The sequence below is a fragment of the Brienomyrus brachyistius genome, chromosome 10, assembly GCF_023856365.1.
Source record: "Brienomyrus brachyistius isolate T26 chromosome 10, BBRACH_0.4, whole genome shotgun sequence".
NCBI lineage: Eukaryota > Metazoa > Chordata > Actinopteri > Osteoglossiformes > Mormyridae > Brienomyrus > Brienomyrus brachyistius.
The window spans coordinates 8,110,941-8,137,238 of record NC_064542.1 but is presented as its reverse complement, the minus strand read 5'-3'; the positions used below and the strand labels follow the sequence as shown (position 1 = coordinate 8,137,238).

At 41.4% G+C, this 26,298-nt stretch overlaps 2 protein-coding genes across 6 annotated transcripts in view; both read left to right on the top strand.

The window, feature by feature from the left end:
• Nucleotides 1–7,905: 7,905 nt before the first annotated feature.
• LOC125751095 (AT-rich interactive domain-containing protein 5B-like) lies at nucleotides 7,906–22,146 on the top strand. Of its 2 annotated transcripts, none has more exons than XM_049029629.1 (10): nucleotides 7,906–8,357; nucleotides 10,502–10,762; nucleotides 11,418–11,595; nucleotides 11,690–11,926; nucleotides 16,006–16,109; nucleotides 16,556–16,703; nucleotides 17,043–17,095; nucleotides 17,854–17,951; nucleotides 18,489–18,630; nucleotides 21,773–22,146. In XM_049029629.1, the coding sequence occupies exons 1-10, from the start codon at nucleotides 8,337–8,339 to the stop codon at nucleotides 21,788–21,790; spliced, it is 1,260 nt and encodes a 419-aa protein (XP_048885586.1). In that variant the 5' UTR covers nucleotides 7,906–8,336; the 3' UTR covers nucleotides 21,791–22,146. The 2 variants fall into 2 exon arrangements, with proteins under 2 accessions (XP_048885586.1, XP_048885585.1); XM_049029628.1 differs by having other exon boundaries at nucleotides 19,477–22,146.
• A 1,797-nt stretch (nucleotides 22,147–23,943) lies between these two features.
• The window catches only part of LOC125751096 (drebrin-like), a 43,306-nt gene continuing 40,951 nt past the window's right edge, over nucleotides 23,944–26,298 (top strand). Inside the window, exons 1-2 of one of the 4 annotated variants that reach the window (XM_049029630.1) lie at nucleotides 23,944–23,951; nucleotides 24,330–24,467. In XM_049029630.1, the coding sequence (XP_048885587.1) occupies nucleotides 24,385–24,467 (83 nt within the window). In that variant the 5' untranslated portion in view covers nucleotides 23,944–23,951; nucleotides 24,330–24,384. The other 3 variants (XM_049029632.1, XM_049029633.1, XM_049029634.1) reach the window with 3 other exon arrangements.

Genomic DNA, 26,298 nt, shown 5'->3' with positions numbered 1-26,298 from the left:
CCACTGAAGGAACTACAAAAGGAACCACTGAAGGAACCATGGAAGGAACCACTGAAGGAACCATGGAAGGAACCACCGAAGGAACCACGGAAGGAACCACTGAAGGAACAAGTCACGAATAACACAAGTACAATACTAATCTCGTGCTTGTTCATCATTAATTAATCGTGACACATCTTTCATCTCAGTTAACTACGATTGTTCATGATCTGCTCACGATTCTTACTTCAGTGGTAACTTAGTTATCACTAAATATTTGTGCCCCATCAAGCAAAGTGTTACTAAAATTTCAAAGTAAATGGTAAATACTTCATTTGGATAGCCCACTTACTGAGGTTATACACAATATCTGTGACATTTCAACAACTTATAAGTTGAGATTCAACAATTTGTATTCCATCGGTTGAGTGAGTAGTCAAATTCAATTAAATTATTCTACGACTATGTTACATATTCTCTATACTGTATTTTCTGTTAAATATCTATAGAGACAGTGAAACAGATGAATTGTCGAAGCTTAACTAAGTTCAAATGTTACAAATGCTCTGATAGCCCTCAGAAGGCGGACTATCCAAATAAAGCGATAGCAGTGCTATTTTTTGAGGCCTATCTGCAAGTGAGCCCAAACTACCATGCTAGCACAGGTGATGTAGCCTCTGCTAGCGACTCTTAGATCATTCTGTGAACACAAGTCCTACCCTCAGTGTCTCTGTAAGAATGTGTACCCTCAGCAGCATTACACCGGCTGTCCTTCGCATCTTGTGCTTGGTTCCTGAATGTCTAGCTCTTGGTGAATCTTTCCACAGTTAATTTACTGGGACAGACTTTCCTCTTAACATTACAGTCCCATATTTAACTAGAGCTCTGACCCCTTTCAATCCGCCACCTCGTCCGGAGGCAGGCTTCCGGTTATTTGCCTCTTCAGAGTTTCTCAGAATATGCCAGCTGCCCCATCATAAAAAGGTCCTTTACTGTGACCTGCTGTCCGGCATACACTCAGCTAGAAGTGCCCACCAGTCTCCTCTCCCCCTAGCCGTCACTTTTGTATTCACAGAAAGCTAGAATTCACAACAACCCCCAGAATAATTGCTTTATTCTAATACTCTAATGAGGAAGCCAGAAATTCCATTCATCGGTGGCTTTGTTAAAAACCCGAATGACGAAAATGACTTGAGAAAGATCTCGGAATGCGCCGGACGGCTTTGAATTGTAACTCATCACTTCCATTGGGCTTCGCTGTCTGTTGGGCTGCCAGTTATGTTCGGCAGCCAATCGCAGCTCCACGAGTGCAGAAAGAAAGAGTTAGTGCCCATTGTACATGCAGAGAAAATGCTGCGGAGAGACTCCATTCTCCCGCACTTAAAGCACAGCAGATGTTTCTCTTGTTTAGAGACAGTAATGCCACAAGAATGGCAGCAGCCCCCCGAAGGAATTTACGACAAAATATATGTCTAAATGAGCAGGATATGTGGTGAATATGTATTTGTTACTGAGAAATCTAATAAATGTAAGCTATGTATTTCCTGTAAAATGCACACACACACACACACACACACATACACACATAACTTCCAAATCATATACTAAATGATTACTACTGCAAATAACTTTTTTCCCGAAATAATCATTCTTTAATCTTTAATTTTCTCTGGTGTCCTTGATTTCAGCATTCAGAATCATGTCTGCCACAAAATATAAAATCCATTGAACATAAAATGCTTAAAAAGTAGTCTTAATATTAATATCAACAGCACTCTTGAGACAAGCACTTCTTTAAAACCTCCACTTTGATTAAACAAAATTTTAGGTATATTCTGTACTTAACTAAACATTAAACATAGAAGTAAACAATAAATTATGACTAAAATAAATGTTTTGTAAAACATGAGAGTAAGTTGGGCCACCTAACCCATCGCCAGCCCTCTTCGTCTCAGTCAGCGGTTCCTTTACCAGCGGGAAGGAGGTAATGCAGAATTTCACCCACTTTTAAGGGAGATCGACCTTGGGGCAGCTCAGCCCCCCTCAATCTCTCGCAGTGAATGTTAGTGTGAGCCATTCTCGCCTTGCCGCGTTCTCATGAATGGGTTTTGTACACATGGCTTTGTACGACCTATTTCCTCCAATATAAGATGATTATTTTAAAAATATAAATTCGTATTTGTTTATAGTCGAAAGGAAATGCGCCTGGGATATTTTCCAAGTCTCAGATTTCTGTTTAAACTTTAAACAGATATGTAATTCTTATACCTTATTCCTAAATATCCATCCATCCATTTTCCAAATCGCTTATTCTTCTGGGTTGCGGGAGATCCGGATCTCTAAAGCTATGGCACGAGGCAGGATATTCCTAAATATTTATGAGCTAAAACCACTATGTACAGAACATGTGACGTAATTTAATCCTTATTAACGGGAAAAACTGTAAAGAACATTTTGTGAAAACGAAACATAAAGTAAAATATCACAATTCCAGTTTACTCCAAAGAAGGCAATGCAATGCTGATTTCGCTCACTGAATGATTCATTAACAGAATGGGATCTTCCTCCTCTTAGCTGTGAGGTTCTTCGTTCTTAAAAACTGCAGTTCAGGACTGAGGTACTCTCACTTTCGCCCCCTTCTGGTGTAATGATATACGTCTGCAAGAAACAGTACGACAAATTTCATTTTAATTAATATTATGTATAACACATAATTCATCCATTTTCCAAACCGCTTATCCTACTGGGTCGCGGGGGGTCCGGTGCCTATCCCGGAAGAAATGGGCACGAGGCAGGGAACAACCTAGGATGGGGGGCCAGCCCATCGCAGTGTATAACACATAATGGCAAATAGAAATGTAGGTTACATATTTAAAAACAGGACCAAAAATGAATACATGAGTACATGAGTATTCAGAGTACATTTACACATATTTGTAAGAATGATTTACCTCCACAATTGTTTGATGATTTACCAGACACACAACTTAGATGGGAAACAAGGCTACCATCTGCTGGCGAAAATTTGTAATTACTTATCCTGGTCTGCGTGACGTGAACTTGGAGTCCAGCCCACGTGGACTCAGCGTAGAGAATAGAGCAGTATAAGACTGCGAAACACCCTGAACACAATGCCAGTCCACATACACAAACATGCCCTGTAGTCAAACGTCAGACACCATTCTGCCCTTTGGTTTGCAGAAGGAAACCCACACAGTGAGAAAATATAAATTTCATAAACACAGAAGAGAGGTGGGATTTAAACCATCAGACTCGGAGGAGCGAGGTAACGGGGCTATGCAATGAGCCAAAAACACCAATGCATTACTTTATACGTAAAAGGAATTAGCTGTAAATTTGTTAAAGTGGAATTGGCATGAACAACACAAAACGAGAGCATTACAGTATTTTTGTTTTTATTTAAAGAATAAGCTTTACAGGGGAATTTTACAAAAATGTGGAACTGTGATTTTCACTATTAGTGGTCAATAATAAGCAATTATAGCCTTATTACGGTGGCCTCGTGCATAAAGTTCGCATTGAGTTTTAAATGATATTATATAACCAGGGGCGGCATGGTGGTGCAGTGGCTAGCACTGTTGCCTCACAACTCTGGGACCCGGGTTCGAATCTCCGCTTGGGTCACATGTGTGTGGAGTTTGCATGTTCTCCCCATGTCGTCGTGGGGTTTCCTCCGGGTACTCCAGTTTCCCCCCCACAGTCTAAAAACATGCTGAGTCTAATTGGACTTGCTAAATTGCCCATAGGAATGCATGTGAGAGTGCATAAAGTTCACATTGAGTGTGCCCTGCGATGGGCTGGCCCCCCATCCTGGGTTGTTCCCAGCCTCATGCCCATTGCTTCCGGGATAGGCTCCAGACCTCCCACGACCCAGTAGGGTAAGCGGTTTGGAAAATGAATGGATGGATGGATTATGGGTTGTGTGGGCCCTTGGGCAAAACGTTCGCGAGCCCCCCCAGCACCACAACCACCACAATTCAAGGGCCCTTGGCAGCCAAACGCCCTCCCTATAGGGTCAGAGGATAAAAGCATGTAGGCCCTCTAAAATAGACAAAAGAAAATACGTTGTTGATAAGCATTGCAAATTGTTTTGGGCTAGGGGCCCCTGGGCAGCGGCCCCGCTGGCCCGGTCTGTAATCCGTCCCTGTATATAACCCAGACTGAAAAACGGCCGCTCTGACAGACAGACAGAGCATTTTATATGACAGGATCCTGATCAGTTACGCTGATTTGGAAGATTAGGTAGGAAGAAATAGCTCTATGGTAAGAAAAACAATTTGTCTGTTTGACTGCTGAAAATGATTAAAAAACAAACAAAAAAAAACACATCAGTACTGGTGCCCTAATCATGTTTGACGATTACCTTTATATACCAACATTGTGTTACTATGACAATGAATCAACAACGGATCTGTGATTTTATATGAAGGTGAATTAAGACATGCAAGAACTTAAAATTGGCAATTCGTGTGTATAATAAAAAAAATAAATACATATTTGATTAAGTGAGGATATATGTATGATCGTCATTCATTAGATAACAGTGAAAAGGCTTCAGGCGACTTAAAAGGGCTCCCCCTATGGGTCTGGTTAGGGTTATGGCTTCCTCTGCTGCCCCTTGGACGATGGGCTCCCCCTATGGGTCTGGTTAGGGTTATGGCTTCCTCTGCTGCCCCCTGGAGGATGGTCTCCCCCTTTGAGTCTGGTTCCTCTCAAGGTTTGTTCCTCCTAGGGAGTTTACAATGTAATGTTGCGAAAATGCCCTACACAAATAAAATTGAATTGAACTGAACTGAGTTGTTGGAGGGGGACCACCACATCGCCCACATCCAGCACTAGACTCTTGCCACTTCCTGCCACTTTTTGGACTGTTTTTACCAGTATTAATGGTTTAATTCACTCTGTTGAATGAAAATAATTTATTCTGCATTTTTGTATATTATATGGTACCATTTTTATACCTTTAGCAATCTCTCTTTAGTTATATACTTCACCATTTTTGTTTTTAGTGCTTGCATTTAACTAATATTCTATTCCACTTGTATTATACCTGGATTTTTTTCATTATACACTATATTGCCAACAGTATTGGGACACCTGCCTTTACACACACATGAACTTTAATGACATCCCATTCTTAATACACCCTTTGCAGCTATAACAGCTTTGGCTCTTCTGGGAAGCCTGTCCACAGGGTGTAGGAGTGTGTTTATGGGAGTTTTTGACTATTCTTCCTGGAGAGCATTTGTGAGGTCAGGCACTGATGTTGGATGAGAAGGCCAGACCCGCAGTCTCTGTCCTAATTCACCCCAAAGGTGTCCATCGCTTGTGTTCAAGTGGCCAGTATGAAGTTTCTTTACAAGTTGGACTCCACTCTGTGTAAATCGGTGAGGAGTATGGAGATGCAGAGGAACATCAGCTGCTGCTCCTCTGAGAGATTGAGAGGAACATGTTCCACTAGACAGGGCCCCCAGGAGATCTCATCAGTGAACATCATCCTGATACTGATCCAATAGAACCCGGCTAAGAATACTGTCAGTGTAAAAAAACTCTGTTGCTAAGTAATACTATTAAAAATATATAATTAGAGTATAATCCTGGAAGTGCTAATCCAATTAATTCCGAAGGAGGTAGGTTTTTAGTCGTCATTTGAAGGCACACAATGACTCAACTGTTCGGACATCTAGGGGAAGTTCATCCCACCACATAGGTGCCAGAACAGAGAAGCGTCTCGATGCATGTCTTCCTTGCGCCTTGAGAGATGGTTGGACCAGACGAGCGGTGCTGGAGGATCGGAGAGAGCACGGTGCACCGCGGGGTGTGATACGTTGTTTTAGGTAGGAGGGTGCTGGTCCATTCTTGTCTTTGTAGGCGAGCATCAGTGTTTTGAATCTTATGTGGGCAACTACAGGAAGCCAGTGGAACGAGCGTGACAATGGTGTGGCGTGTTGTGGGAGAACTGGGGAAGGTGGAAAACGAGTCAAGCAGCTGCACTGTCTTAAACCCAGCTAGTTTGGGTTTATTATTATTATTAATAATAATAACAGCAACTGTGCTATTTCAGATCATATTATATGATTCTGGTGTGGTGTCTCCATCCACAAATATCATAGAAGCTATGACTGTTACCCTGCAGGATGAAGGAGGGGCCCCACCTACTACTGAAAATAAGACAGTCATATAAGGTAAATGCTCCTAACCCCAGTCCAGGATACTCCAGTCAATTTGTGAACCTTAAGATTATGGGAACAAACGGTCATGTAAGCAGGTTGATGAAGCAAATGGTCATGAAAGTTGGTTAAGTCCTAACCAAGTGAGGAAATCCTGAAATTAGGCAAACTGGCCTGTCTGGGTGGGAACTGGGAGGGAGCAAAAACATGCAGCAACTGTGGGCCCGCGAAGGCCCGCTTGGGAGACGCTACTGTAAGGGTTTGCACGTTCGCCATATGTGTGGGTTTCCATGGGTATTACGGTGTAGACACACACACACCGAAGGCGTGCAGGTCCATACTGAAATAGTGATTCTTTCGATCTGATTCTAATGTTTAAATATGATTTTTTTTCCAGGCAATTTAAATGTTTATATTATATTATATAGGCAGGACATAAACTACTACAGGAAGAGCTGCCGGTAAGGAGAGAGGAAGGGAGAAGGGGCTTTTCAGGGGCTGAGTGGACTCCAAAGATCTGCGAACTAATAAACAGGGACTCTTTACATCAGTTAACCTTTTATACTATATGTTTATATTTACTATATGCAAAAATACAAAAAGCTTTTGTGATTTCCTTGTGACATTGAAACAATTACTATCCATTTCAATGTTTTAACTTTTGTCAGAGGAACAAATAAGAAAAGAAAAATAAACAAAAAAACTTTAATCATTCTTATGAGAAAAACTAAACAATAAAATAATAATGACCATAATATAGAGGGATTCCCCAGCCAAGATACAAAAAACCCCGCTGGGCAGTACGTCACCCCTCACGTTACAGAAAGAGCGCCCCCTAACGGCCAGCAGCACTGCAGCCGGCAGCAAACTGGTTGCCATAGGCATCCGTCAAGTAATGAGGCTCAAACTTGCAGTGTGTCAGCCATTTTGCGGCAGAATAGTGTCCAATATCTGCTGTGCAGAGAATTTAAAAGCACACGTCAGTTCCGGCTCCACAGTCACTTATCATCTTCACTAATTATACTGAAATAAGTAATTTCGTACATTTTATCCGTAGTGCTTAATGTAAATTTAACATAAACATCGTTAACCTTTTAATAAATATATGCCTGTTTCAAACGCATCCCTCAAACTGATGCATGGAAAACAAATTATGATTTTAAAAATATAACAACAACAAACAATAATGACTGGTCCAGCTTAAAAAAATAGATGATCACTAAAAGATATTTAAACATGATACCTTTGATTTAATTCAAATTTGGATAAAATTACAAACTATCACTGTATAAACTAAGGCATGATCATTTATTCCATTTACAGCAAATAAAAATACAACAATTCATTCAGGAGAGAATTACCGGGCTACTCAGCACGCAAAATATGCCGTCGTCTGCTTTTCTCTCCTCGGGCACCAACACAGGCCGATGTAATCAAATGCTGATAGGAAAAACTCAAATGCGCCATTATTGTTGCCTATAAACACAGATGAGATTTTGATTCATACTGATCAATTATTGATTTTCATGGAGGTTTCCTTTCTCCATATTTGTTGCGTCCCTGGTAGTAACACGTATATAATGTCCCCCCCCCCCTACCTGGGAATAACAGACAGGACGTTGCTCCACCAGCCCAAACCCCCAACATCTCAGTTGGCTGCCGAAGGCACGTGAGCTGAATTGCGAATTTACCGTCTCGCAACAGCAGTCCCCCCCCCCCCCCAAATGCATTATTATATCAAAACCAACTTATTGATATATCGCGTTGCTGTTTGGAAGAATGAAACTGAACGGGGATTCCAAAACCAGTGATAAACCCTATTAACATTTGTTAAAGGACGTCGGATATTAAGGAAACAATGTAGTTTTCGACCATAAAAGTTAGGTTATTCCCGTTATTGCGGGACAGCGGTCGCTATTCTTCAAAAGTGCGTGCCTGCGATATATGGCGCACGTTATAAAAGAAAGTATTTCAAAAGGTGGGTCGAAATAATAATAATAATAAACTTTTTGCAATGAATTAGGTTTAGCCACACCTAGGCGATGCGCCGCACTGGGAGGCGCCAGTCCCGCGGTTGCCGTGTGAAGGTGCCGCTGCGCAACGAGTCCCCGGCTGTGTAATTCGATAGGAGCTTCGGCTGGGCTCCGCGGGGAATGTTTGCCAGTAATGGAGCAGAACGCAATCCAGGTGAAGTACTAACTTTGTATTAATATGAAATAACTCCGATAATCGTGACCAGCAGCATTATGTTCGAACACTTAACCAAGACTGCAAAACAAAATGTAATTTCTCTATATCGTTTATGGTTTTGTACCCCTTATAAAGTTTTCTTGTATTTCGGATTGATTGTTGGTAACATTTTTTAAATGCAGTGTCTGCTTGTTTAAAATGAATTCAGCGCAGAATGTAACCAAAACTATTGTTACTCGTAATTTTGACAATAGGAAATGGCTTCATTTGTCTTCATGTTGAAATTAAGCGTGTATTCTGGTGTTTTTTGGTTAATGGTTAAATATTTTTATATACTGTTGAAGACATATTTCTCCACCCACTCACACATCTTTGTTTTTCGTTTTTGCATTTACGTTTTCATTTTAAAGAAAGAACCGAGGCGACTATCTTGGTATAAACTTCTCTCGCAGAAAAACTTTTAAGTCGCGCGACCGAAAGCTTATTACTCCAACTAAATTATTGGATATTTTGTCGGTGATCGTAGATCAGTCATTTCACTTATCATATAAATGGCCGTCTTGGATTTTTTTCTTCTTCTTTTTCAGACCTACGTTATTGTAACGCAATAGGAAGGAATGTTAAAACCGAAACAGTATTCTACGTAATATCAATTCGGCTTTAGGCCAGAATAGACAAATGGGAACTTCGCTGTTAGTTTCTTCCAAAACGAATTGACGATATTTTGGATTTTAGACCGTGAATATATTTTTACACAATGTATGTTTTGTATAAACCTATGTAGCATAACTATCAAACTGAAATTCAGAAACAATTAGAACGCCATTTATTAGGGTGGCCTTGTTATACAGATATTGCAAAATCCAAATATTCGGTTATGCTAGTTAGGTATTGCTATGCTTTGTCAGAAGTCTTGAACCTACTTTTGTACTAAGACTCGGTACAGTGTGCATTGTGGACGAAGATCAGATTGTGTACGTTGTAATTTTAAATAATAATCATTATTATTATTACGACTATTATTATCAATAATAATTTTTTTTTTTTTACGGAATGGCTGGTCACTTGGGATGTGGGAGGAAAATAACTTAATTTTGGAGAAAGTATGTCTTTTAGACCTGTGGATACCAAAAGGGTTTGTTAAATACTGAAGTAAAATGGGATCCTGTGTTTCCACGGCCATTGTTTACATGTAATATCAGGCAGAAGCGTCACGTTACACACAGAACCAGGCATGCTGATATTAATTCTGCCTTTCAGATCTTTACTGTATGACTTGTTAATATGTGGTAATAAGGAGTTAATTATTTGCAGTTCTGGAAATTGTAACACGTGAAATAACTGCTGCTGGACAGTGAAGAAACAGATTTATAATAATACTGTCATATTTAGGAATTGAATAAACCATCTTAATATGTCATTGTTTTCCACGGAAATCGTCAGCTACTGATTTAGTTCAGGCTTGTTCCATAATTCACATCTGGGAACGTTTCTGCCTTTGGCAGTTAGACAAGTCGTGATCCATTTTAGTGGTGGCAGTTGTGTTTTCATTTCAGTAATTATTTCAGCCCGTAAGTTGAATAACTTTTATGTAATTCTGAAGGACCTGTTTTTTCTTAGCGTGACCCCTGTTCAGTAGTAGCAGGTAATGCACATGCCCAGGACTTATGTCTGCTTTTTTCAAATGGTTGGATTATCTAGATGTATAACTTACCTAGTGTGACATTGTTATATTAACATTCTGCCATCTATGTCAATGTCATCAGGTTACGAACAAGATCCGCTCCCTTAGTCCGTGTTAAAGCTGAATTTGTCGGAAGTCGGAGAAATGACGCACTGCATAATAACAATTAACAATAATACAGTAGTAATTGTAACCGCATACTGTACTCTACCTTTAACTCAATGAACAGCTGAAGCCGTACAGTGTTTTCAAGACTGTCACAACGTAGCACATGTATTCGTTATTACGAGCATTTGAATTTAACTCAGATTTTTACTATGATGGAAGTTATGGCAGTTCGTTCGTAAGTATGAGTTGTCGTGCATTCTTAGCCCGGGGACCGCCTGTACTAATACCTATGGTAGTCATGATGGTAATTGTGGCTCCTAACTCTGATTGTCGTGTGTTTTTTGGACAGTGGCTGGGGTCTCCATACTGCTTGAGAGGATCCTTTGCCTTTTATAAGTCCTTTAGCCACCAAGCTGAGGCAGGCCTGCAGCCAAGCGTGTGGAGTTTGGGCCAGTTCTTCTTTGTCCGCTTCGGACCCCAGGAGCCTGTGTGCATAGCGGAGCTCACCCTTTTGTGGGAGGACCAGGCACAGCGCCACCTCCTGGCTAGTTCCAGGCTGTACTTCCTGCCAGAAGACACTCCCAAAGGCAGGACCGGAGAACACGGGGAGGTGGGTGTGGAAATGGCAAAAGGAGGGTTACAAAATGATCTCTCCCTCCGGGGTGGTTTGTGATTCCATTGTTTGCTCAGCTCATCTTATGGCAGCTTGTTGCCTGTAGTCCTGTAGCTTATTTTAATACTCGCGCTTTTTTCCTTGGAAATGTGACATGTGACCCGATAGTGTCACTATCTCATGTTCTGGTTATTTCTGGCAAACTGGCCATCTGACAGGGTCCTATTTAGTTAACTTTGTTAACATAATCGAAGGGGGGCAGTTCTGGTTTTCTGTTTCTATGTTTTTGTGTAATTTATTTTCCATCCCAGGTCTTTGGGGGGGAACCTACTCATTAGGCAATAAAGTTGGGAAAGTCTAGGGTTTTATTGTTTTATTGTAACAAAAAATTGGCGTAATTAAGAGCCCATAAGAAATTGTATTGCTGTAAAAGGAGAGCTGGGCTTCCTAAAACCTCTTAATAGTACAGTTAAGGCTGGAATAAGGCTGCATTGTTAGTAAATAATAGTAGTTATAGCAGAATGACTAATCATGCAATAATAGACATAAAAATAATTTGACAAAAATATTAAAACCGTTTCCCAGTTCACGGGGTTGCTGTTATGTTTATGTTGAGGGAAATGGCTTTATGAGCCTTGCCTGCCTTCTAAAGGATGAAGTGTTGGCCGTCTCAAAGAAGATGGTGATCCGCCTGGAGGACCTTGTGAAGTGGTCCTGTCCCGAGTCACCCGGCTGGAAGAGGAACAGCCTGGGTGACACATGCTGTAAAGGGACAATCCCAGGGACGCACATCTCCAAGACGTCTGTCATGGATGGAGCGAGAAATAAGCGTGAGGCTGGGTTACAGGGTGTCTGTGTGTTGGCTTTACATGACACTCTGGCTCAGTACAAACAGACTCCTGACTCTGATCCCTCTCTCTTCAGCTCGGTCACCTGTGGACCGCCAGTGTGTGAAGGTTCTGAGTTACCCCCAGTACTGCCGGTTTCGCTCGCTGCGGAGGCGCATGCAGGATGGGGCGGGCTGCACCTCCCTGCAGGATCCGCATCTCCTGGCCCTTGGAGGAACATGCCTGGGCCACCAAAATACCTGGGTTTTCTACTGCAGGGACACCTTCAACCACCCTAGTTTGGAAAGCAATGCCAGTGTCTGGATGCATCAAGGTGGGTCGAACGTCGGAATAGACGTGGGAGTCGGCAGAGAGCGTATTTGTCATGTGCCTCTTGGTTACATAATTCTCACTCTGGAACGCATGGCGAAATGAATGAATCTCATGGCCGAACCCTAAATTCACAAGTAGATGCTGAACATGGGAAACGTCTCGGTGAGTCTGTGAGTTGGTTACAGCTGGTGCCGGAAACCTCGAATACCCTCCCATGTCGCTTAAATCGGTGGTTTGGGAACATTTTGGTTTCCCAATATATTAAATTAAATGCGTGCAACTGGCCAAATAGTAGGAGGAAGTAACATAATTACAGCAACCTATGTTTAAATTGATGTTTAAGAATCTGTCCCAAGAATCATGATTTGTAACTGAATTGACACCCCCCCCCCACCACCACATTGGAATGGTCACTCTCAACGCCCTTTCAGTTTAAGTAATTTTGTTAGAGACCAAAAGTAGTCTAATTTTAACAGAAATATTAGTCACACTAAAAATGTTAGGAAATCAAATTTGTTTTTTTTTGAATGTGAGAAATTTAATATACATGTTCAAGACTAGCATAAGAAAAATCTATATGCGTACTGGGTGAGTAATAGTTATTTTTAATGTTGATATCGGTATGTGTTTTATGTCATTTTAAGCATTTATCTGAGCATATTTGCTAAAAAGAGATTTTATGATTTCAATAAGTTCCTAAAATAATTGTTAGCAGTGAGTAGTTCCGCTAAGCTTGACATTTTTGTAATGAAAGTCTATTATTTTGGCTGATCATTTTCAAAACCAGCTTACACAGCCCAGCAGCCGTGCAAAATCCATGGCTTCATAAAGGAAGCGTAGTGTCACGTCCTTCAAAAGAGATACGACAAGGAAAATCACAGAGAGTAGTTGCAGACCAAAGTTTACGGTAGGCGAACAAAAAACATGTAGAAGCATGTGACAACTAGCGCTAATCCTGCATTAGCTAAGAAGCGCTGTATTGTTAGAGATGCGCATTCCCAAAACCTGGACGAAACTCGTTACCTGTGGTAAATATCATGTAGTTTGTATGTGTACAAATGTACATGTACGTCGTACTGCCCATGTACTTCTAAGTTACGGACATTTCTTACTTACGGGCCCCACTTGCTCCCATTCTGCCCGGGGAAGGGAGGTTTGACTGTACATCTTTCAGGGTTGTGTTTCTTTTAGTCTTCCAAGGTTTTTGTCTATTAGCCAGGTGGAGCTAGTGGTTGGTAATATGACAAAAATTTATCATTACTGGTTGCAGCTGTATGCACGATAAGTGTTTTACTTATTGACTCAAGATTTGTGATACAGCACTACATTTACATTAGTCAAGTAGCATATTGCAAACATATCATACGTGCTGTCGAGGAGGCGATCAGGCATGAATGTGGCCTTGCCGAGCCTTCATTGAGCACCCAGATACGAGTGCTGCTTAACACTGTTATTATAATGACAGAACAAACCAGCAAGCGGCCTGTCACACAATGCCTGCGTGTTCGACGGCTGCAGCAGTACTGCGACAAAAACAGACCGATGCGAAACAATGCATTTTCAGCCTCCGTGACATGTTGGCTCTGTCTAATTTTAGTCTTACTTGTCGATTATCTGTGTCAGAGGATTGGTGACTAGATCTTAATCTGAAAACCGAATTGATGTGTTGTAACCAATATTTTCGAACTTGTTAAAAAGAAAATTATATACCATTGGACTGCTAAAAAAAAATTCCACTTGTCACGCAGTAAACATATATGGATTATAGACGGATCGGATACGCTGTTGAATAAACTTCCTGATTAGGAAGATTTGCTTCCAAAAAAGGGTTTTACTTGTATGGCTATGGTTTCAATTTGCAGAATCTGGCTTTGACCGATGTACTCTGATTTGTAAATTTTGCAAAGATACCATTTGTACAGCAGGTGGCAACACACAAAATTTATCTAATGTTTAGCTATTATTATGTATTTGCATGTGTTGTAAACTGAGGTTAGAAGTGCACAGGTATTTATCGCAAAAATAAATGTTAATTTGTATTCAACTTGAGAAACTTTAATATTAGAAGATTAAAAAGCACTTTTGCTATAAGTTTCTTTTATATGTACATTTTGCAGACCTTAATAACTAAGTTTATTATTAATTCTACAAGCAGTGTTTCTTGTAACGATCGATTGGGGGAAAATGATTCTAACCATGTTTGACCTGGTACTCTGACTTCCCCACACTGTCCAAATAAATGAAGAGGTTAGTTGGAGTTGCCAGTTGCCCATAGGTGTGCATGTGTGCCTGATTGTGCCCTGCGATGGGTTGGCGCCCCATCCTGGATTGTTCCCTGCCTTGCGCCCGTACCCTATGGAATAGGCTGACCCTGACTCTGTGAGTTACAGTGTAACAAGTGGTTACAGAAAATGGATGGATGCATTCTAACCAATAGGGTTGTGCGATATGACCGAAGTCTCATATCTCAATATAAGTCATCTCGTATCCCGATAGCGATGTGTATCATTACTGCATCTCATAGTTGTGGATTTTTTTTCTACAGATCAGCTACGCTACGAATAGAGCAAAAATCTGCAAATGTAAGCGAAGTCACAAATGTCGTGTAATCCACAAACAGATGGGAAGTGATCCAGAAAGATCCTTTTCAAATCGCTTCGTAAAAATACTGGTTTGTGGATAGTGGTGCATTTGTGGGTTTTTTTTTCTACAGATCAGCTGCAGTGTACCGAGCCCCTAAGAGGTCAGGGTGAGAAAATTATTTTTTAAATGATTTTGAGTTCCCTTGCAATACTTTTCCATTACTAGTAACAACTGTACTGTGTCTGTTTAAAGTACAAAAGATGGACTAAAAAGTGTAAATCTAAACGATACCAACAGGTCCAGTGAAGCCAGTGCCTCTGTGTGCACTTCATTCAGTAGCCCATCCAGCTGGCAGTGAATGGACGCAGTGCAATTATTAATAAATACGTGTAAAAACGCATAATATTAAAGTTACATGGCGTACATTGTGCCTCATATTTTAATTCTTAAAGCACGCTTTACAGTACATGTCTGTATTATTTAGGTTTATCCCTGCCGTCACAGTGCCACAAATAGCAAGTGGGCAATGTAGTTGGATTGCAATATTATTGAGGGAACACAAAAATATTGCAAAGGATCACAAATTAAAGAAATATATATTTTTTCCAACCCTGACCTCTTAGAGGCTCTGTAGCAGTACGAATTGGACAAATATCCGCTAATGAATAGGATGCTTTTGAAACATTTGAAAATGATTAAAAAAACAACTGTGGAATGTAGCCTTCAAGTAGTAAATAAAGAAATGACTATTAGCATTACAAGGACGGTACGGCACATGCATGTGGAATCGCTTTCTAAGAATAGGCCAGAATTGGAAATTAGGCCAGAATTGGAAAGTAGAAGGAAAAAACTAATACATTTACGCTTCTATTTACAATTGTCAAGGCTGGGGCAACTGGATGTGCTGGGGGGGAAATCAAAGGCGACAAAGTGACCGTATAACCAATCACAGCGAGTTTAATAGCAAATGCAGGTCACTAACTTTGGGCAGCGGGGGGTGCGCTTCAGTGCAAGTGCTTCAAGAGGAAAAAGGCATTTTATTTTGGGTATGTCCTATTTTTTAAGCAGTTTTATATGGGGGTCCGCTTGGGAGGTCCACTAGAACACATGGTGCTCCTGTAAAGTCCGGAATAACGATAGGAATTTTTCAGCTTGATGATAATGTTATGTTATCGTAGATGCGGTGCGTCTTTGGCCCAATCATCATTATGCAGTTCATGACTACATGTTCTCAGTCCTTAATTTCAGTATGGGATTGATGTAGCATCTTAAAGGATTTCTCCCAACCTGTGATTTCATACGAATAGATGAAATGTTTTAAAATAGCTCAATCAAACTCTAACTTCAGGAGCAGGAAATCTATATTGCATCAACTGCTTCCTCTCTGCATACGCCTCCTTCCCGACCGTCACTCGGAAGTGACACTCCATGAAACTTCAGAATTGTTTTAATTATTACATTTCATAGATATGTGGGTTTTTTTCCCCTCCTATGCAGGCTTCCTGTCTCTTAGTTTGAAGGGAAGACCTCGCAAAAGAAAAAGTTTGGATGGAAAAGAGGCAGCGTACTACAGTCAGTCGAGTTCTTGGATAGAGGCGAAGGTAAGTTCAGGCTTGCTGTCTTCCCGGAAACCCTGAAAAGACTGGGCTGTTGAAATGCCAGACATTTTTTTTGTGCTGTGGAGCTCTGAGGTTCTCAGAAGGACGTGTCTCTCTAGACAGAGTAAGCGGTTTGTCTCAACGGTGAACTGCTCTCAGCAAAGAGCTATAGGCAGGACTGAGTTCCTAACATCCCAGGAAAGCTTTTCAAAGGCTTGTGGATGGGATCTTGAGCTGGTCTTTTGGTTCGACTGCAGAATTTTCTCGTTGTGATTATGACCCCATGGGGATTTTCCAGGCAATTCAGAATAGTCTACACTCAGGCTGTAAGTCTAATGGTGAGATACCGTAGACCAGTAAGTGGGTTTTTGAGGTCCGGTACTGGTTTCAGTGAAACTTCTGGGTGGAGCTGGCTGTGTTCAGTGTTGGTCGCTGACTCCATCCTTTAGGAGAACGTGATGGGTGGTGTTGAGATCCCGGGTGAGCACCTCTGGCTCCCCCTCCCTGAGGAGCAGAACTTCCTGGACCGCCTCTACATCTTCATGGAACGAAGAGGCTCCCCCATCAGCAAAGTGCCAAAGCTGGGCTTCAAAAAGGGTAAGTCTGCAGGGGAGGCTGATTTTAACAGCCATATTTCCTGCTCTATCTCATTTGCTTTTTTCCCCCATAATGCTCGCATTCATTGTTGTGTATTTGCATGTTCTCGCTGCGCTTGATGGCTTCATTTTTATCTTTTAATCTTGGTAATTGCTATTCTGTTCCGAAACAGGAATGGCTAAACTAATTTTCTAGTTTTTACTTTTTATGCTGTTGATAAATGGAAAGCAGCAAAAAAATGTGGCATGTTTTCTCATTTTAAATGCTTTCAAAATGTTTTTATTTCAGAATTACACTTTTAATGGTCGCTGAAGCTTGTATGTACATTTTTGTCTACAGTTGACCTATTTCTTTTGTTCTCCGTTGTCAAAAGACTGGGAGGATATGAGCGGGTGAGTGGTGGCCGCAGTTTGTAAGTGACGACTAATTCCACAGCCTCCCGGAAATTTTTAGCAATTTTTTTCTGTATCCTCAAAACATGCTTAAGTGTGTGTGTGTGTGTGCGTGTGCTCAGTACTGTGCAAAAGTCTTAGGCAGTCCAAAGAAATGTTTAAAGCTGTTTATCTGGGTAGCAAGTGTACTTTGGCTTAGAACAAAAAACACAATTTAACATTAGAACTTGTGCAAATTAAGAGTAACACAATAAACATTAGTAATAAATTCTTCTGTTTTCTAAAACGTTACTGATATCTAGTTGGACGGCTAGATGAACATCGCTTCAGTTCCCAAACTTCTCCTCAGGGGCACCTCAGCCGCTCCATGATTTTTTTCAGTTTCACCAACAGCTCAATTAAATAATAAAATATATTGGTTTAAAAAGTCAGTGAGAGATTGACCAGCTGTATGAGGTGTGCTAGTGGCCAAGTCAAAAAATACATGGCTGCACTGGACGGTCGCTGCAAATACTAGGATGATTTTAGAGGTTCTGAAATGGCGAAGCTGACACACGTTGACAGGCATCATATCATAGTTTTACACCAACATGAGGATAATCTAAACATCATTTACGTTGCCTGCCTAAGACTTTTGCACAGTACTGTATGTATGTATGTGTACATACATACATTTATATGTATAATATGTATTGCATATATACATATATATTGCCATTTCTTATATTGCCAAGTAATTGTTCTGTTTCCTTATGTAGGTGACATCGCAGAGGCTGTGGAAGAAAGTGTACAATGAGCTTGGTGGAAATCCAGGAAGTACCAGTGCAGCCACGTGTACGAGACGGCACTATGAAAAGTGGGTTAGGGGCTGCTGCTTAACGGACGATATAAATAAAAGATATACAGTAGTCTCTCCGTATCCACGGACGATACCTTCCAAGGCCTATTGTAGATCACGCGTATAACGTGATTTTTGTGTACTTTCATATGATAACTTACTGTGTGTAAGTTATCAACACTGAATACTGTAAAAATAAAGTACATTGAACATTATTATACAAAACTGTATTGTGGCACTCTGTCTAATGAAAGGAATTATGGCGCTAGAGCCGAATTCTCAAGGGACGATAGAGCAATGAAAAAATATCGCGTATCAAGGGATGGCGGAGCAATGAGAATTGTGCTCTTTATACTCAAAGGACAAAGGAACACTGAAGAACATGCTGTTGCACATATTTCCGTGTGTTTTTGTGGATGGTGGTCAACCACAGATAACGGAAACCATGGCTACTGAAACCACGGATACGAGCAGACTGCTGTAGTATTACATTGAATCGTACTGCCACGCAGAAACCTTTGCTGATCTCGCGCTGCTCTCCCCGCTTTACCCCAGGTTGATCCTACCTTATGAACAGCAGATGAAGGGGTCGCGCTCAGACAAGCCTCAGGTACTCGCTGCAGCTGGCTTGACGGTGGATATGACCCGGGGAAGAGGAGCACAGGCCCGGCTAAAGATCAAGAAAGTGGCTTCCTCGGTAAGACGCTGACTGAATGCTTACAGAGTAACAAAAGCTGCCTTTCTTGCACATGGCTTACCTGATCTGCATGAATGTCGCCGTTTGTTATTAGTTGTGGTCAGACAGACGTGAGCCCTGAGGCCTGTTTTGGTGCGGAAGCAAAAGTTCAAGCGGCAGCAAATTCTGGTGAAGATATTTAACTAATACACACCTCACTGAGTAATTCAGGAATTATTTGTGTCCAGGATAAGCAGAAGCAGTAACTGATTAAAAAAATACCTAGAGACTTGATTTTATGTTAGTGTAGTTATTCTTCTTATAAAAATGAATCAGTTGTTTGAGTATGATTAATACAGCTATCGTCTTAAATAACCTTAACTGCAAAAAATGAACTGAATTTTAGGGCAATTTGTCAAGGTTGATGGGAAATCGTATTGATTCGGCTTCCCTTTCTGCATTTTGTCTTTTCTCTCTGATCTTGCACGGAAAAATCTTGCATCTCTACATGCAAATCTGCCTTTGTATGAAAACATGGCTCACAAAACTGATTTTGGTCCCAGTGCTTAGAACAATAATGTAACTTGCATGGCATGCTGTCCTGTCAACAAGGACAATCAAAAGTGTCATAATGACTGTGGTTACGTGGTGTGCCTTTATTTTGCTGTTAGCTATTCAGGTCATAGGGGATTCTAGTCTGTGTACAACCCAATGTCTGTCTCGTTAACCACCATAGCGTCGATTGTGAGCTGACCAAAATGACTACTGTTGAGAACAAAATCATGAAATTGAATGCTGAAAAGCCTTGTGTAACTGAAGGGTGGGATGCTGTCACACGTGCCCCCCCCCTTCCCCATACCCTGACAGGAAGGTGAAGTGAAACAAAGAGGCCCTGCCGCTTCACAGAGAAGAGGGCGACCCCGAGGCAGGGGCCGCGCTAATACTGCGGCGAAAGCCCCCCTCCAGAAAAGCCCAGAGACCCACTCATCTGACAGAGAGCTTCCGCTAACTGTTAGCCAGAAGCACTGTACCGGCAGCGTCCCTGAAGTCGAAGGGATCTCCTCTGTAGATCTGAAAAGCAGCTCCAGTTCTGAAGAGGTGCAGGGCTTTGCTCTCCAGGATTCCCCATTGACGCAGGGCCTTACCCCCCTCCCTTCAGGACCTCTGATTACAACAGTGGATCCAAGTGTCAAGATGGAGCCTGTAAATTGGACGTATGCTTCGCCGCTGCCCACCCCACGCTTGGTACATGTCAATGGATCTCTGTCTGACATTGGCCTGTCAAAAGTATCTCCACTTGATCACCTCAAAACTCGTTTGGGTCTAAACTCCACAGCTGTCTTGGCCCCTCAGGGACCTGCTGTGTGCTCCCACAGCCCCACGGAACTTTTTTGCCTTACAAATAAGACTGGCAACAGTCAGAACGGTCTCAAGTGGGAGAGGCATCCTGGATCTCCATCAAATGATGGCACTCGCAAGTGTCATGCAGACTGTGTGAGCCTGGACGGTTTCTGCAAGCTTCCCAAGCCGCTCAAGGTCCTCCCTTTGGACATAGACTGTAGCCTTCAGGTGCGGCATCTGATGCACATGCCCCCCGGCTCCACACAGCTCAGCTCATTCGGGAAGAAGCTGTCAGAAGTCCTTGCACAGGACCTGAGTGACGCTTGCCAGACTCCCAGCCCTCACCCTGGCCTGCAGGAGCAGGTGTATCCCCTTAACCTCAGCATGCGCTCGGCTTCCAAGAAACCTGCTGTTGACCTTAGGTCAGACGTCTTTGATACCTGCCAGTGTTCTGATGATCCTCCCTGTGAAGCCAAGGTCAACTTCAAGGAGTCTGTCAAGAATTCAGGCCTAGTTCCAAACACCAATGGCTGCCTTGTGGTGGCCTTGGCCCAGGAGACGCCCACAGACCTATGCTTGCCACGACGGGCCAATGAGTTGCTCCATGGTCACGTCACCCAGCAAGAAGGTGCCACTTGTGGCCCGGATCCTTCTGAAGTGGATGTCCGTCCTTTGCTTGCTGTGGTTAAAGAGGATTCCACTTTGGGAAGCTGCTCAAATTCCTGTGAACTTCCTGCTCAGGTAAACATGTAGACTATGGACGATCTGGGGAGAGACAGGTAATGTGCACCACCCAGCAAGAGGACCAAGACCCTGGCAAAGGCTTTGGGGGCCAGACACTTGGATCCCGCTACTCCCTCAATCTTACGTCAGGTATCATACTGGAACACTCACTTTGGAAATGGATGGATGTATCACTCCACATGTCTGTAGACCAGTAGTCTGTTGTCCCAAGGCATCTGGTGAGATGGGAGATTCTGCAGCGGCGGTGAGGTGGATAACAGCGAATGCTCAGTCCTCCCAAAGCCGGACAGTACGTTTCCTGTTCAGGCAGACTATTGTTGCATATACTCTTATGGGCCAATGCTCCTAATACACGAACAGAAACAAAAACATTTTTATATGAAATGCTACCTGTGCAATGAAGTATTTTAACTGGTTTACTGCCAGTATGACCATGACTTGATTTAATATGATTTATTCATATGTTACAGTTACAAGAACTCTAGGTTTGATTAAAAGTCTTTTGATTTTCTTTATACAAGTCAATGAGTGTAAAGCGATTACCTAGACTGTTTATAAATATTGAAAGACACAATCACATTTGTTCGGTACTATACATGCTGACTCTGTCCATTCAGCATGGAAATACCCATCACTGTAATACTACTTTGCCATAACTGTATGATCAGGTGGTTGCTCATCTACTGTATTTTACTATAATGCCAGTATAATACATAATATCTTCTCTAGAGCTCCAAATGCATTATCTTTAAGTAGTTAAGGAGCTATCGTAAAGCCAGGACGTAATACATGCAGGACCGGTCTGTGATTGTATGGTAATATAGCTCTTTAAGAAAGTGAATAAGATTCCATGATTTTTGAGACTAGAATTTTTGTTTTTTTTTTTGTCTAGAACTTAGTAGGTAGTTGGCTATTTAATTTCTGGGCAGTGCTTAGCTCTGACTGGTTCCTCTCCACTTGAATAAACCAGTATTGTCTTAGGTGGACATGGTGATTGGATTAATTTGTGTGCTTCAACCCAGTGATGGATGAGAGTGGGATTCTTCTGCATGTCCTTTGTCATCTGTTTCCTTTGCAGTTGATGGAGTTTGGCTAATCGGCATCTTTGGATTGACCATACGGCTGGTTGTGTGTTTGACTGGTTGCATGTAAATGCCCTGTGATTGTGACTGGTTTCCCATTCCGAGTTGACCCCTGCCATCTACCGTAAGGCAACTTCCGTAACTCTGACCAAGGCAAGTGTTTGAAAGGTGAATGGATAACATTATTAGCTGCAATCTTCAGAACTGGGTTGTTTTCATTTGTACTTTCGTTAAATACTTTAAATATTTATTTAATATACGCTAAATGATTTAGATATTTTTCTCATATGTACAATTATTTGTGCACTTGAATCTTTGGATCCTGTTTAAAAAATCCTTCAGTTTTAATGCATTAAAAGAATGGTCTCAATTTTTGTTCAGAGTGTTTGTTTTCTTCCTTCCTCAGGCCGTTTATGTAACTTGAGGAGATCCATGCTGTAATATTCCCAGGGCTTAATAATTGTGGGAATTAGTACGGAACATTCCATGAAAACTGGAAAGGCATTTTTTTTAAAAACTGAAATCTTTTCCAGTGATGATTTTGTGTCTTTTCCGTAAACCTCGAATTTGCTGTTTACACTAGTTCAGAATGCTTTAATCTGTTTACTATATAGCGTATATTCTTCTGTAAGTTCCTACATCTTGGGGTTTCTCTGTGCAATGACAATACCATGTACTTCTGATTTCCGTGTGTCTCTTGTATTTCTCGTATTTTGCCTTGTCTTTCAATACTACGTATTTTATCATCATAAAATTATACTGCCGTAATTTTAGGCAGCGTCCAAAAAAAAAAAAAAGTTGTGACCGCTAGATGTCGTAAGAAGCAACACTTTGCTCATTGGCTCTGCATTAGTCCCCTTTTCCTCCTCACACGATTGACGTCTTGACAGTTTGTATAGACTTACGTATTTGGAATATGAGCCATCACAGTGTCTAAAGCTGTTGTTCAGATCGTTGTTTCGTCTAGTATTACTGTCCTCAAATGATTTTGAATGCGTGATCTTTTTAAGTTATGGGTACAAGGTGTACTGTCAGTGCCCCTACTTAATATAATTTATGACGGTAAAATGGAGCATTTAGAATTGATGGTATTCTCTTATTGCGTGCCCTATACTGTTATACTGGTATTATAGGGTTGGATTATCTAGTGTGAATAAGAGTAGTTTAACCTGCAGTCATCGTGCAGATGTCTGTACCTGCAGGCGATGGGAATGATCCTGTGGTCTGCAGACCCGAATTGCTGGAAGATTTCCAGAGCTGTCTCCGAGGTCCGGTCTAAACAATGACAGAGGAGTGGAAGTGAGAGCATTCCGACTCTCGATCACAACATCCCTCTGTTGTACACGTACGTGAAGGAAGTGTTAGGTATTGAGACATGGAATGTATAGTTAGTGGAAGTACAGTGTCTTCCTTGGGCATCAAGTCCTATGCATCTTAGTTGTTCTTGGTTTCACAAGGTAACATGTATTCGTACCCTTCTGTGCTGGTATGTGTAATGGTCTGTGCACTTCGTCACTTTGAATTTCTTTTTCTACACGAATGGTCAGCTAACCTAGGTCAAGCTTTATTCTTCTGAAACTTAATATGCCTTCTAATTCAGAAACTCCTAAAGTTCAGGAACAGACAGGGGTCACAGACCTTTGGCACGGTTCTTTATAACTTGGTTCTAAGGGCATTTCAAACACTTAGAAATTCCAACACAAATCAGTTTCTTGCAGGCACATATCGTAAAACGATGCGTGTTCAGCTTCACCGTCTTTGATACAGCATGTATGTGCTGAAAATGGAAGGTTTTCTCGTATTATTTTCATCAGCATTGTCCGCCAAATTCATTTGATGCATTTTTTACCCCAGTAACCTGGCTTAATTTTGGTGTTTGTTATCCTGGAAAGATATTAGCTAACCTTCATAGCTTACCGATTAAGGAAGTGGAATTGCACTTGCGACAAAGTTGCATATTCACGTCCCTAGAGGGACTACTTTTGTACCCTCGAGGAAGGTTCTTCTGAAAAGGAGGAAGAAATTCAGTGGAAATTAAATATACATGCAGCGCAGTTGCATTGCTGTTAAATGTGCTGAAAGTCAAACGAATAGTTACATATTAACAGTTACCGAAACATAGTAACTGTAAACATAGAAGTGCAATAGGTTATTCAAAAAGAAACAAAGCACAAGGTATATTGTTGCAGTCTCTCTCTATTTGCAGCCTTTACTCAATTGCATGCATTTAGTTGTAATCATTGTACTTGTACTAAAAACGCTAGGAAATCAGCAACGGTAGCATCAGTTGAGCAGTATGTCACTTTTTATATTTTATGGTAAATAATGAAACGGAATCTTTCGTGGAAAAGCGATTGTACTATATTCATCTTGATCTGTTTTTTGGATTTATTGCCATCAGATTACTCAATAAAAAACTAACATTTTTTAACTCGCAGTTAGGAGTGGGAGTATTGCGCTATATTGGCGCTAGGACCGGGGAGCGCAGTAGGTTGGCGTGCAGACTCGCATCTTCTTTGTTTCGCTCCAATATCAACTCCTTCCCAAATCTAGCTGCTCGCAGTGTGTCAGTGGCCGCAGTCTGCTGGATGCTCGAGAGGACGTCGGCATGGCTGTGAACCTTAGCAAAAACAGGCTGGAGCTGCTAACTGCCTATCAGGATGTTACTAACGACACATCTCCCATTGACTGGTGAGTGCGCTAAAAGAAATGACAGGACTGACCCACTGCACGACATGTTTGCAATCGCAGGACAGCGGTGCCCAAATGCTGCGGATGGGTGATGAGCATTAGATGTATTGGTGCTGTAACCCCAGATGTTAATCGCAGTCTTAAAAGGAGCCATTTATGTCTTCAGAGAAATGTGTGTGTCTGTGTGTGTGTGTGTGTGTGTATGTGTGTGTGTAAGGACTTGGCTCAAACATAGTGTTATACCTATAAACCATTATGTTAACAATTGCTCAATTCAGCCGTTTTGCTCCACAGTCAATGCAAATGCTATGTTTACCGTGATTAAATACATAAAGCCGAACACTGTCTGATTTGTTGAATATAATTCGCTAGGGCTGGTAACGTTGACCTGTTTTTAATGTTGTTTTAACGTTACTGAATAAGGAATGCACGGCCGCGTACTTTTGCACTAGTTTGATATCCTTCTCCTGCCGCATCTACGGTATATTCTTGTGTAGCTGCTTAATGGTCTGACGAATTGCCACTTTTCCGATTCACAGGTTATACCTTTTCCTACTTGACTCCCAGTGACTACATGTGCACAATTCCTCTGTAAACTGCCTGCAATTGCAGCATCTCCTGTACGTGGATGGATGTATGGTAACCTGACTATCGGCAATGCGGTGGAATTGAATAGTGCGTAGCGCCCCCCTACCCCGCCCCCCAGCAATAAATCGCGTTTCCTTGGGGTTGCATATTACGGACCTTTACTGCCCCTATCTAAATAACGTTTCGTTAGTCTAACTTCTGGAATTACTCACTAGTGGACGTATGAGTGCTGAACTATAGGTTGGGTTACATTAAAGAGAGAGTACCGCTCTTTCATATTTTCGGGCTTCCTGTACTTTATGTATTTTAATAATCTTATGAGTGAACAGTTATAAATAGTAAATGTGTGAAACCGTGTACAAGGTGTTTAGCTAAACTGGGAAGTATTTGTTTTATGCACTAACTAGGTTTTCGTGTGAGAAATGTGTACTATATCCTCGCTTTAAAAAAAAAAAAAAGTAAGCAATCCATTCTACTTAAGATCTGACATAACTCCAAACATGCTATATTTTTCCTTTACTGATTTCAGGCAATTCCCTTGTTGTGCTTCTGATTTCAAAAGCCTGCATTTTAACATTTACTACAACATTTATGCCTTTTTATAAGGCCGTTTAAAGGAATGGATTTGCATCTGCGGCCAAGAATCCTCTCAAGGTCCAGGTTCCAGCTGGACCTCACTCATCAGATAAGGTGTTCTTTGAGGTCACACCTGGTTCTTTGGGGAAAAATAACCGTGGGCTAATGTATTATTAAAGATTCTTTGAGCTGTAACAGTATTGCTTTATATGTCTGCTCGAGTTCTATTCAGATGCTGTGATAAATTATTACGAATGGTTAAACATTACAGCTGCCGAAGAGAACATTACGCGGGGTTGAATATTCTGAAGCTTATAACCAGAGCAGTGTGTTAATGAATTAATGTGCGATATCTCTGATGTTAGAGGGTTTTTATATATGATGTATGAGTCATTAGTGTTATTCTGTGCTGGCTAGTCAGTATGGACGCCTGGCCACCATGTAGACAGCACTCTTACAGAATGTCTCGTGTTCTTTTTGAGCAGTGACCGTTAAACATGATTAATACAGATAATGTACCGGTCATATCGGCTTGCTCTCCATAGTCACACAGAATGACACCTTCAAAAGGAGAGATCTTAGCTTCGACTTTAAGCATTTCTTTTGACAGTTGTGTCCTGTAACGTATATTGTAAATTCAAAATGCATTAGTCCTCCTCGGTGGTTT